The 13,878-nt window shown below is 37.2% G+C and overlaps 1 protein-coding gene across 1 annotated transcript in view; it reads left to right on the top strand.

Annotated features, from left to right (window-relative positions):
* The window catches only part of EMC2 (ER membrane protein complex subunit 2), a 66,542-nt gene that overhangs the window by 10,885 nt on the left and 41,779 nt on the right, over positions 1-13,878 (top strand). The window contains exon 2 of the mRNA XM_049853720.1: positions 13,403-13,516. Within this exon, the coding sequence (XP_049709677.1) occupies positions 13,403-13,516 (114 nt within the window). The remainder of the gene's footprint in view (positions 1-13,402; positions 13,517-13,878) is intronic.

Below are 13,878 nucleotides of genomic sequence, written 5' to 3'. Positions count from 1 at the left end.
TTTTTTGGGATAGAGTAAAATGAAAAGTCTTAAGTCACCTTTGAAGAAAGAGTGAGGGAAGAGTCTTTCTTTCTTGCCAGAGGCTGAAACATATATCAGAGATTTTTCTTAAAATAAAGTTAATTAACATTTTTGTAGTACTTTATGTTTTATGAGATGCTTTATATAAGTTATCTGTCACAAATTCATGGGCTAAGCAGATGAGGAAAACATGTGAAGCTGGATGAAGGATAGTAGTGGTGCCTGTGGAGAACTGGTACATGCACGCCCTACCTATAATCAAAATCAGATTAAAAACAAACAAAAACCCCCAAAGTATTCTACTGGCCAAGCAACATTTGAGGGAACCAAACTTTGCTTTATGTAATATTCATCACAGACCTCTAAGACAGGTTTATGGTCCTCTGTATTTTACAGTTAAGGTTACTAAGCACTGGAAATGTTAAGGGACAGGTCTAAGATCACCAAACTGATAAGTGGCAGAGTTGGAATTTAAACCCTAGTCTTCCGACTCTAGATCCTATGCTCTTTCTGCTACTTCTTGCTCTAAATCAGGGCTGGCGTACTTTTTTTTTTCCCCCGGTAAAGGGTCATATTTGTGGGCCATATGGTTTGTCTCAACTATTCAACTCTATCATTGTAGCACAAAAGCAGCTTAGACAATGAGCTAATAGAGGCGGTTGTGTTCTGATGGAAGGTTATTGACAAAACAGGCGGCTGCAAGATTTGGCTGCAGCATGCTGATCCCTGCTTTAAATCTCCTGCTGTAAATGAAATGTGAAGAGCGAAGCCAGAAATGGTGGGATTAGGAAAAGATAAATAGCATTTGGTTTTACAGGGTGTAACACTGGCTTGGGGAGAAGCTTCAAAACCTCTTGGTTCAAAAACTTAAAAAGAATTAACAGTGGACCTGAGAACAAGGAAGAAGGTAGAGAGTAGAAATTAATGATAGCTAAAATATATTGAGCATATATTGTCCTAACACATAAATTAACTTGTAATTGTTATCATAACAACTCAATGAGGAACTTCTTATTTCCATTTTCTAGATGAGAACCTTAAAGCACAAAGCAGTTAATTCAACCAAAGTCATACAGCTAGAAAGTGGCAGAGCTTGAATTTGAACTCAAGCGGTTTGACTTCTGCATCTCAGTTCTTAACCACCACTTGTTGTGTGCTGTTGAATCGATTCCAGCTCATAGGACCCCATGTGACAGTAGAACTGCCCCCATTTCTAAGAAGTTTTCTAAGGTTAGTGGTTCAAACTCACCCAGCTGCTCTGTGGAGGAAAACCTGGTGATCTGTTCCAGTAAAGATTATAGACTACTCCTAGGGAAATTTTGTTTGTTTGTTTTTTTAAGGGAAATATTTAGATAAAAGAGCTCTTTGCTCCTCCTCCTAATCTTTGGAAAAAATTACTTTCCTCTCCCAGTTTTCCTTCTGATGGGTGATCCTTCAGGTTTTTATTTGGAGTCCCCAGGAGTAGCCTTTGACAGAGAAATGTGGCTCCCTCCCTGGCAGTTTTTGCTTACATCAGTGAAAAATTACCTTGAGCACCATTCTGCAGTGTCCTAAAGGAACTGTTTCATCTTCCTCCTCCCTCTCCCCTCCCCATCTGGGTGGATTGGGCAATTTCCCAACCCCTGAGCATAACAGATACTGTTACCCACCTACCATTGCTTATGCTCTTCCCCAAACTTCATCTAACAAACTCATTTTAATCCTTAGGGTTTAATTCATGTGTCATGGATGTCTTCCTTAACCCTTTCTCTCTGCCAGGTGGAATTAATCTTTCCCTCACCTTGCTTTCTTAGTGCTTTGAACATAACTATATCTTAGCTTTTATGACCTTTTGCAGTTAAACAACTTCTTTTAAATTATGGATTTCTTAAACACAAAGGATTTTTTTTTATCTTTATATTTCTAGTATATTTTATAAAGGTAATATATAATAAGTTCTTAATGTATTTTTGAATAACTGAGTGGAAGTCACAGGGATGTATCAATAGATGAAACGGAAATGTTTTAAAAAGCAGAAATAGTTCAATGATATATCTTAACTATGAATAAGTTAGAGGAAACAGATGGAAAATTGAAGATTGTTGGTAAATGAGATATTTGACAAAATAGGAACCATTTTTCCTCTTTTAGACTTTAGTTTATGGGCTAGTGTTCTGCTTCTTACAGCAACGTAAACAACTATACACACGGACCTTACCAGATGGAATACACAGGAATCAAATTGACTACATCTGTGGGAGGAGACAATGAAAAATCTCAGTATCATTAGTCAGATCAAGGGCAGGGACCAGCTTTGGAACAGACCATTAGTTGTTCGTGCAGGTGTTGTTGAAGCTGAAGAAAATTTTAAAAAGTCCATAAGAACCAAAGTATGACCTTGAGTATATCCCACTTGAGTTTAGAGACCATCTGAAGAATGGATTTGACCTGCTGAACATTAATAACCAAAGACCAGAGAAGTTGTGGGGTGACATCAAGGACATACATGAAGAAAGCAAAAGGTCATTAAAAAGACAGGAAAAAAAGAAAAGACCAAAATGGATGTCAGAAGAGACTATGAAACTTGCTCTTGAATATCGAGTAGATAAAGCGAAAGGATGAAGTAAAAGAGCTGAACAAGATTACAAAGGGTGGCTCTATAAGACAAAGTACACTATTATAATGAAATATGGAAAACTAAAGGGAAGGACAAGCATGTCATTTCTCAAGCTGAAAGAACTGAAGAAGAAAAACCAAGCCTTGAGTTGCAATATTGGGTTCTATGGACAAAAAGTTGAATGACGCAGGAAGCAGCAAAAGAAGAGGGAAGGGATACACAGTTACTGTACTGAAAAGAATTGGTCGACATTCAACCATTTCAGGATGTAGCATATAATCAAGAACCGGTGGTATTGAAGGAAGAAGTCCAAGCTGCTCGAAGGCCTTGGTGAAAAACAAGGCTCCAGGAATTGACAGAATACCAGTTGAAATGTTTCAGCAAACGGATGCAACCCTGGAAGTGCTCAACCGTTGAGTCTATGCCAAGGAATTTCGAAGACAGCTACCTGTCCAATTGAATGGAAGAGATCCATAACCATGCCCATTCCAAAGAAAGGTGATCCAACTGAATGTAGAAATTATCGAACAATATCATTAATATCACAGCCAAGTAAAATTTTGCTGAAGATAATTCAAAAATGGTTGCAGAAATACATTGATAGGGAACTGCCAGAAATTTAAGCCAGATTCAGGAGAGGATGTGGAACGAGAGCTATCACTGCTGATATCAGATGGATCTTGGCTGAAAGCAGAGAACGCCAGAAAGATGTTTACATGTGTTATCATTGATTATGCAAAGGCATCCGACTGTGTGGATCATAATAAATTATGAGTAATATTGTGAAGAATGGGAATTCTGAAGCACTTAATTGTGCTTATGTGGAACCTGTACATCGATCAAGAGGCAGTCATTTGAACCAAAAATAACAAACCAAACCCAGTGCCATCGAGTCAATTCTAACTCATAGTGACCCTATAGCAGAACAAGGGAATGCTGAGTGGTTTAAAATGGGGAAACGTGTATGTCAGGGTTGTGTCCTATCACCATACTTAATCTGTGTGCTGAGCAAATAATTCAAGAAACTGGACTATATGAAGAAGAATGGGGCATCAGAATTAGAGGAAGTCTCATTAACAACCTGCAGTGTACAGATGACACAACCTTGCTTGCTGAAAGTGAAGAGAACTTGAAGCACTTACTGATGAAGATTAAAGCCTTCAGTATGAATTACATCTCAACATAAAACAAAAATCCTCACAACAAGCAACATCATGATAAATGGAGAAAAGATTGAAGTTGTCAAAGATTTCATTTTACTTGAACTCACAATCAACACCCATGGACGCAGCAGTCAGCAAATCAAATGACACATTACATTGGGCAAATCTGCTGCAAAAGACCTCTTTCAAGTGTTGAAAAGCAAAGATGTCACTTTGAGCACTAAGGTACACCTGACCTAAGCTATGATATTTTCAATCACCTCATATGTATGTGAAAGCTGGACATGAATAAGGAAGACCAAAGAAGAATTGATGCCTTTGAATTATGGTGTTGGCGAAGGATATTGAATATCCTGCCAGAAGAACGAACAGATCTGTCTTGGAAGAAGTACAGTGGGAATACTTCTTAGAAGCGAGGATGGTGAGACTTTGCCTCACCACTGTGGACATGTTATCAGGAGGGACCAGTCCTTGGAGAGGGACATCATGCTTGGGAAAGTAGAGGGTCGATGAAAAAAAAGAGAGATCCTCAATGAGGTGGATTGACACAGTGGCTTCAACAGAGGGCTCAAACATAACAACAACTGTGAGGATGGCACAGAACTGGGCAATGTGTTCTTTTTTGCATAGGGTCACTGTCAATCCGAACAGACTTGAGGGCACCTAACAGCTAACAACAGCATTCTGCTTCTTAAAGAGCATTACAGGGAATTCTCATTTAATGGAAATTAGTGGGATTTATCTAATAGATTAAGTAATTCTTTAGGATTCAAACAGCATATTACTTTAATTTGTCTAGGCTAGCATTTTTAAGTTGGGTGTTAGGGTATATGCAATGGGTACGCTGTTGTGGAATAGAGGTACAAAACTCTAAATAACTCATATTCCTGAGGCCCCTCATCCTCTTTAAAGATCATCTGTCAGGTTGAAAGAGAATGTGAACTTCAGACAGTGTAGGAGAACTATGGCATGGGGATGTGGTCTGAAGGAGTTCTGAGAACCAAATTTATGGAGCTCAAGATAACATACACTTTCTTTGTACAAGTTTATTTTTGAATTGTGGATGAAAATCCAGATTAAAGCCACTAGGTTTTTATACACAAAGCCCAACAATTTTGCAGATAGATAGTATATTGATGCATTGTTTTAATCCTTCTTAGCCAACTCAGTTTTAAGAGAATATTATTTTTAATGAGATATTTATCATTGGATGTGAATATAGTAGCACTATTTTGTTTAATGATTTTTTATTTTCTGAGTGAATAAGTTTTGCTTTTTGACATTGGTTTTATGTCAGTGATTAAGTGACAGTTGTTATTACATTCTTTTACCATATTTCTTTTAGTAGTTAAAACTTTATGTAAGCTATAAAATTTAATGATCTAATTAGGGTAAAGCTTGGAGCTGTTTGTTAATTTTCTGTTTTTAAGCTGCCATTGTCCAAAAAGCATTTGTGTTCATTAATGTTTTTGCTCTCTAATTTCTTGGAATCTTCATGTCAAGAACCATGTGTTTTTAGCCAGTCACAGGAAATATATCCCCATCTTGGTTTTGGTTGATTTTCAGATTATAAAATATTACACAATAACAGTTTTATGAGAGATTCGAGACCATTTCTGGCAAATATAAACTCTGTCTACATTTGAAAACTGTTTGGTTATTAATCTGTGTCAGAATTTCAAGGAATAGATAGTGCTATTCAATGTAAATATTTTTTCAACCTTCCAGTGCTTTATTTGGTGAAAGACTAAAAGTTTTCAATCTGTTTTAAAGAATTTCCCTCCCCTTTTCATCATCATCTTTTTTTTTAATCTTTTTTATTGTAAAACTGAAAGAAAAGCACACAAAACAAATGTATGACTGGATGATTTATTACAAACTGAACACCCTTATACTACCACCCAGATTAAGACATAGAGCTTTATCAGCCCTCATGAAGTCCCTTCATGTGCCTCATCCCAACCACAGCTCTCTCTCTCCCCCCCATAAGTAATCATTATGCTGACTTTTCTAGTAATCACCTTCTTGGATTTTTAATAGTTTTATCATTCAGATAGGTATCCCTAGAGACTATAGTTTCGTCTTGTCTGTTTTTAAAAAGATTCGTATGTCTTTCAGGTCTCTTTTGATCTATAAGTTCCCATTCCATCTCTTTCTTTTCCTTAAAATCTATGAAACAACTTGGGCCGTTTGACCTGTAGAGTTTTCCACAGTCTTTATGGTGCTGAATTGTATACTCAGGGTGCAGTTCAACATGTTTCTCTGTTCTTGACAATTGGCAGCTGGATTCAGAGCCTGGATCAGTCTAAGGTTTTATCTTTTCGTCAACACTGTGTTGTTGTTGTGTGCTATTGGGTTGATTCTCACTCACAGTGACGTCATATGACAGAGTAGAACTGCCCCATATTGTTTCCTGGGCTGTAATCTTTACGGGAGCAGATGGCCAGTTCTTTTCTCCTATGGAATGGCAGGTGGGTTCAAACCTCTGACCTTTCAGTTAGCTGTCAAGTTTTTAACAGTCGCACCACCCAGGCTCCTTGTCAAGACTGTAAAGAAAAAAACTGTTGCCTTCGAGTCAATTCCGACCCATACCGACTTTACAGGACAGAGTAGAACTACCCAGTAGAGTTTCCAAGGAGGAGCTGTTGGCTTTGAACTGCTGACCTATCGGTTGGCAGCTGATCTCTTAGCCAGGAGGCCCATAATAACTGGTTCTCTCTCTTTTTGTGATGTTAGCAGTCGTTGATCCTTAACGTATATAGTAATTTCAATAAGTTTGCAAAATGGCGGTGTACTAATTGTATCATTTCTTTTTCATTCATTAGTTGGACTAATATAAGAGATACTTCCCCTTATCTGGTTAAATAGCAGTACATGTTGAAAAGGCGGGATATATGGTTTTTTTCAGTTTTCAGAATAGTGAGTTGGTTCCCTGTCATCCTCTGAAAGTGATCAATTCTTTTTTTTTTTTAATCACTAAAAACTCATGAATTTAAACATGTTTGATGGGTTTCCATCCATTGCAGTTGTTATCATTACTGAAACTCAGATTGTTCTTTGATCAGCGGGAGCTCTTCAGATTAGCACCTGAGGTTTTTCTGACCTGATGCTGGTGGTCTCCCTTGCTATGTGGTATAACAAGATGTTCCAGGCTCATTTTATACACTTGTTACCCTGTACCTGGAATCAGCTATTTATTTGAGAAATCCTGATTTCTTTCAGTGAGAAATGGTATTTCAAAAGCACTGACGGGGTCGTCATGAGTCAGGGGCAGACAAGACAGCAGCCAACAAGAACAACAGTTGGGCGCTAGGGACGCTCATTACCCCTGGATTTGTTATTCATTGTTTCTGGGCCTTTTTAATGGACCTAGCTACGAAAGGGTGTGCATTTAAAGACAAAATACCTTATGAGTTTATACAAAAATACTTCAGAATTCAAAATTCAAGATGGTTGTTGGATGCTATCGAGTCAGTTTTGACTTAGCCACCCCATGTAACGAAGTAGAACTGTCCCATAGGATTTTCTAAGTTGTAATCTTTACAGGAGCAGATTGCTAGATCTTTCTCCCACACAGCATCTGAGTGGGTTTGAACCGCCCATCTTTTGGTTAGCAACTGAGTGCTTAACCGTTGCACCACCAGGGCTTCTTAAAGTCAATCTTAGAGAATACATAAAATGCTTTTTTTTTTCTTTCAACACATTTGTATCTCCTTTGCTCTACTTAGAACTCTTGGTTCTCAAGGATACAGAGGATGACAAAACTTGAATACCCCATAATTGCTCATATATTTTACAACTGTAACAATCTTAGAAAAACAAAATAGAACCAGGAATATTATTACTAAAAATGTTAAAAAAATTTTTTTAAACATCTCCTAATATGTAGGTTGTGTTTTACTTTGTTGATAGAGTCCTTTAATGTCCAAAAGTGTTTAATTTGTATGAGGCACCTATCTATTTTGTCTTTTGTTGCTTGGGCATTTGTTATCATATATGGTAATCTATTGATAAACACTAGGTCCTGGAGCATGATTTTGGTTTTCTTACCCATTTTTTCCTCTGTTTTTATAACGGTGGTGACACAGCAACTTCCACATTTGCAACTCAGTGATGTTGACTACACTTCCATGTTGTGCCACCGTTATGGATATCCTCATCCAGAACATTCTACCACCATTAACCTAAGCTCGTTGGCCCCCAAACAGAAACTCCTTCTTCCTCCCTCCTTCCTACCCCTGGTTAACATTAATAATCTGTTTTCTTTATATTTGCTTATTTCATATAAGTGAAATCATACAGTATTTGTCCTTTTGTGACAGACTTATTTCACTCAGCATGTTTTCAGGGTTCACCTGTGTTGTATCATGCATTACAACTTCATTTCTCTTTATGGCTGCGTAGTATTCCGTTGTATGTATATACTGCATTTTATATATCGATTCATCTACTGATGGATATTTCAGTTTCCACATTTTGGCTATTGTGAAAAGTTCTACAATGAACATTGGTATACAGGTGTTTGCTTGTGTTCCTACCTTCGCTTCTGGGTATATACCTAGGATTGGGATTGTTGAGTCATACGGTAATTGTATGTTCAACTTTTTGAGAAACTACCAAACTGTTTTCCACAGTGGCTGCACCATTTTACATTCCCACCAGCAACGGATGTAGTTTCCAGTTTCTCCACAACTTTGTGAACACTACAGTTTTCTGTTTTTTTGATCATTGCCATTCTTATGGAGTGAGGTGATAACCTGATTTTGGTTTTGATTTGTATCTCGCTAATGACTAATGGTGTTGAGTCTCTTTTCATGTGCTTGTTGGCCATTTGAATATCCTCTTTGGTGAACTGTCCAAGTCCTTTGCCCATTTTCTGATTGGGTTGTTTGTCTTTTTATTGTTAGTTTGTAGCTTTATATATATCTTGAATATTAGGCCCTCATCTGGTATATGTTCCTGAAAAACGTCTCCTGATATGTAGGTTGTGTTTTACTCTGTCGTTAAAGTCCTTTAATGTCTAAAAGTGTTTAATTTGTGTGAGGTCTCATCTATCTATTTTGTCTTTTGTTGCTTGAGCATTTGTTTTCATATATGATAATCTATTGATAAACACTAGGTCCTGGAGCATGCATTTCTTTTTTTAAAGTTGTATTTTATCTGCATCATCAGAGTATAAAGCATATGTCCCCTTCTTCTTAGTCACTGTCTATTCTTAGTTTTACACGTACCTATATATTTAACGATAACTACAAGTTCTTGTATTAATGTCTCATAAGTCATTTTAAGGAGCCCTGGTCATGCAGTGGTTAAGAGCTCGGCTGCTAACCGAAAGGTTGGCGTTCAGGTTCCCAGCTGCTCCTTGGAAACCTGATGGGGCAGTTCTACTCTGTTCTGTAGGGTCACTATGAGTCAGAATTGACAGCAGTGGATCTGGTTGGATTTTTGATGGCACACTGGTTAAGCTCTCAGCTGCTAACCAAAATCTGCAGTTTGAACTGATCAGCTGCTCCCTGGGAGAAGGAAGTGGCAGTCTGCTCCATAAAGATTAATCCTTGGAAACTCTATGGGGCTGTTCTATCCCGTCCTGTAGGGTCACTATACATCAGAATCAACTTGAACGCAATAGGTTTATAAGTCATTTTGTTTTTTTTGAAACCTATTCTTTAGTCTGTTCCTCAGAGAGAGTGCATGGGCACACTATTACCTCAGTTCAGTTTGTGTATTTTATACTTGGACCTGAGTTTTGAGGGATGAAAAATCTTAGGGCTTACACTTTCTTTCCTTGAGATCTTAAATGTTACTCCAGTCTCTTCTGACATAAAATACTGCTGTAGAAAAGTCTAACAGTCATCTAATTTTCTTTCCGTATAAGTCAAATACACCTTTTTTTCCTTAGATACCTAAAGGATTTTTCCCTTTTTATTTCAGCAAAGTTTTCTTGAATTATAGTTTTTAGTATTTGTCCTGTTCCTTTGCTTTGATTTTCTTCTTCAGGAATTCCTTTTCTTGTATGTTGCATATTCTTTGCCTGTCTTCAATATTTGTCACATTCTCTCCAATTTTTTTGTATCTCTTTATTTCTTTTGTATTTAAAAAGTTTTCCTTTTCCATCTTCTGTGTTTATGCTTATTTTCCTTATAGTTTAGTTTCAATTTCTGAACTGGTTTTTCTTTTATTTCTAATTCTTTGCTGAGTTCTTGAAACTTCTCACCTCAGTTCTGAAGTCCTCACGTTCTGATTCATGTTGCAATTTCATGACTGATATATTATCCTAAATTTTTTTAATAACATTTTGAAATAGTAGGTTAAGTTTTGATCTGTTTATGGGCTTGTCTTTGTGACATGCTTTCAGTGTCTTAGCAATGATATTCTTATCTTTTGATCACTTGATATGGGATTTGACCTTGATACTTCTCTGTTACTCATTTTTATATGAATTTAGTTTTCCTGAAATTCAAGATGAGGTAGAGTTCAGTGAATTCTTTTTTTTAAAACTTCTAAGAGCTTTCCCTTCTATTGTTTGTGTAGTGTTCAAAAATATGGTGACTTGCTTTCTGAGATTTTCTGTCTCTGTACCTCTTGTTGTTGTGGCTGTACTGCTGAATTTTGATTCCACTTGCAATGGTTTCTCCTCGATTAGGAGTCTTCTAGAAAAAAGCCCTGGCTGGTCAATTTTGAGAGTTCACAGAGACTCAGCTGTTCCAGTCCACTGGCCCTTGCATTCTCTTGGGATTGGAGATGTCAAAGCCAAAAAAAAAAATCAAACCCGTCACCATCGAGTTGATTCCAACTCATAGCGACCCTACAGGACAGAGTAGAACTGCCCCATACGGTTTCCAAGGAGTGCCTGGTGGATTTGAACTGCTGACTTTTTGGTTAGCAGCCATAGCTCTTAACCACTGCACCACTGGGGTTTCCGGAGATGTCAAAGCTCCTTTTATTTTAGGTGCTTTTCACAAATTGGCTCATGGTGAATACTTGTTGGCTGTTTGGGCTCTCCTGTTGCTGGGTCCATCAGATACCACCTGTTGCTTCCTTTCGTTTTCTCCCATATAGATATTGCTACCATGCAGCTCCTGTAGCTGTGGGTAAATTATCCTGACCTGCTTGGATTTTGGGTTTACGGGAATACCTTATTACCTAGTTTTGTTGTAAATACTGTACCTGACCCTAGTTGAGATATATATATGCGTATACATATATATACACACACTCTCTCTGTGAATACATCATTTCCAAAAAACCAGACCCACTGCCGTCGAGTCAATTCTAACTCATAGCGACCCTGTAGGACAGAGTAGAACTGCCCCATAGAGTTTCCAAGGAGCACCTGGTGGATTCAAACTGCCGACCTTTGGTTAGCAGCTGTAGCACTTAACCACAATGCCACCAGGGTTTCCAAATACATCATTTAGAGATATTGAAAAACTGTTGCTGCCACTGCCACCATCCATCTAAAGTCTCTCCCATCTGTTTTTAAAGAAGAAATAAAATAGTTCATGTGTAATTTTCTGATTCTAATTCCTTCCCTCATTCTCTATATTTATTGCAATTGCTTAATTTATGTATTTTATTTAGACTGTTTCATTGTCAAGAAGGAAACTAATGCTTACAGAGTCCCCACTGTTTGCCAGAGACTCTGCTGAGAGCTTTATATGTATTTCATTTACTCCTAACTACACATTCCTGAGCTATGCATGCTTTTATCTTCAGTCATAGGTATGGAAATTTAAGCACACATTTGTTAAGTTGTATGAGGCCATGCAGGAGATAGAGTTTTGTTTCAAAACAAGCCTATTAAATCCATATTCTTTCCACCAGACTATACATCTTCCCTGACTGGTTTCTTTTACTTTTCCCAGTTTATCTTATGGGTTTGTCTTCTCTCTCTCTCTCCTCTATTATCTGTTTATCTTTCTATCACTAGAATGATCTTTCTAATATGCAGATCTGATCATGGAACGTTTTTCTTTTTTTTGGCTTAACATTCTTTAGTTTTTTCCAGCACTTTAAAAAATGAACTTCAAATTCTTTAGTGTGAAAATAAAAGGCTTCTTATAAAACTCACTCTTTTTTACTTCCTACCCATTCATCTCCTGGTCCCACTGTTTGTTTTTAATTCTGAATTGCCAGGAGTTCCTTCTGTGTGGAACAACCTACTTTCTGGTTTGCACGCTGAATTCCTCTTCAACCTTTAAGACTCAATTCAGTTATTTCCTCTGTAGGGTGAGAAGCAAGCCCTTGCAATAGAGGGAATTAACTACTTGTTAATTTGTAATGCTTGTCGAAGACTATTTTTGTAAGGTCACACAGAGTCTATTTTCATGTCTTTTGTTTTCTTTTGGAGCCCTGATGACACAGTGGTTAATAGCTTGGCTGTTAACCAAAAAGTCCACAGTTCGAGTCCACCAGCCACTCCTTAGAAGCCCAATTGGGGCAGTTCTACTCCGACCTATAGGGTCGCCATGAGTCGGAATCAACTTGATAGCAACGAGTAGGTTTGAGTTTTGTTTGTTTGTTTCATTTTGTAAAGACTTTGAAGTATAGGGTAAACCCAGTGCCGTTGAGTCGATTCTGATTCATAGCGACCTGATAGGACAGAGTAGAACTGCCCCACAGAGTTTCCAAGGAGCGCCTGGTGGATTATCAGGTAATACATAAAAAAAAAAAAAAAAAAGATACTGACAATTACTTGTGCTTCTCGTATTTATTCCCTAGGGGCCTGGCATATTGTTTATTTAATTCATCTGTTTAACATGTATGTAATTCAACGATTTAAATCTCTTCAACACCTATGTCTATAAAACAGAGAAAGTGGTACTTCAGATGAGTACATATGTAAGCTTTTCAGCCAGATAGAAATAACAAAGCATGTGTATGATTGGTAAATTAGACAGTTCATTCCGTCTTAACTGTGTAAAAAGGAACCTTTTGTTTTCTGGAGCCCTGGTGGTACAGTACTTAAGAGCTACGGCTGCTAACCAAAAGGTCAGCAGTTCACATCCACCCACTGCTCCTTGGAAACCCTATGGGGCAGTTCTACTCTGTCCCGTAGAGTAGCTGTGAGTCAGAATCAACTCGACAGCAACGGGTTTGGGTTTTTTGTTTTGTTTTGTTTACTGGATTAGGTACTTTTTTTTTTTTTTTTCTGTTGTTATCAATGATATGCATTAAAACTTCTAGAATTCCCTATTGTATGTTGAGCTGTTTTCTTAACTTTTGATGTTTGCCAGTGATGCTGACCTTACTTGTTATGCATGATTTTATGCATTTTTTTCTGGAAGAATAATCCTTAGTGTTTATCAAATTCTGAAAGTAGCCTGTGATTCTGAAAATTTAAGATCCAAAGTTGCTTAAAGGGGTAGAGTGGATCATTGTAGCAGATGCATGCCATTCACTGCTTATAAAGATAGCTGTAATATCAATTGAAATGAATTTTCAGTCTTCTCAAGGATCTGTTGCTCTTATTAAATTGATTTTCTACTTTTTCAGTTTTGGGATGCCATATAGTGTTCTACATTAGTTTAAGTTTATTTTCTTTACCTAAAAAAGTTCAATTCATCTTGTGGATTGTTTGTCATCAATCAGAGATATAACACTACTTATTTTACTTTGCCAGAAATGCGAGATAAAATGAGAAAATGGAGAGAAGAAAACTCCCGAAATAGTGAGCAAATTGTAGAAGTTGGAGAGGAGTTAATTAATGAACATGCCTCTAAGCTTGGAGATGATAGTAAGTTTTTTATTTATTATATTCAGACTCAGCACATGTCTCCTTTATGGTTCTTAGTTGCGGTTTTTTTGTTGTTAATTAAAACTGCATGTTCATTTATCATGTTTTTCTACTGTTCATATCAATCTATCTAACTTCTTGTTTCAGAAAGGTTAATACTATATTTTGTGAGGGATTTATAGTTGCTGGTAGTAGTGAAGGTATCAAATAGGTAATTTTGTTTAAATGTTCACAGGGCCACAGGTCTGATTTGGCCAAAATGTGTTTCACAAAGAATCTTTTTAGAACAACAAAGGTGTTAAATCACTGTAAATTTTTACTTTATAAGATATTAAAATATTTTAAAATGCTAAAAGCATGTA

The sequence above is a fragment of the Elephas maximus genome, chromosome 15 (genome assembly GCF_024166365.1).
Source record: "Elephas maximus indicus isolate mEleMax1 chromosome 15, mEleMax1 primary haplotype, whole genome shotgun sequence".
In the NCBI taxonomy this organism is placed as follows: domain Eukaryota; kingdom Metazoa; phylum Chordata; class Mammalia; order Proboscidea; family Elephantidae; genus Elephas; species Elephas maximus.
Note: the sequence above shows the minus strand (reverse complement) of the source record. Positions and strands in the feature narration are given on the sequence as shown.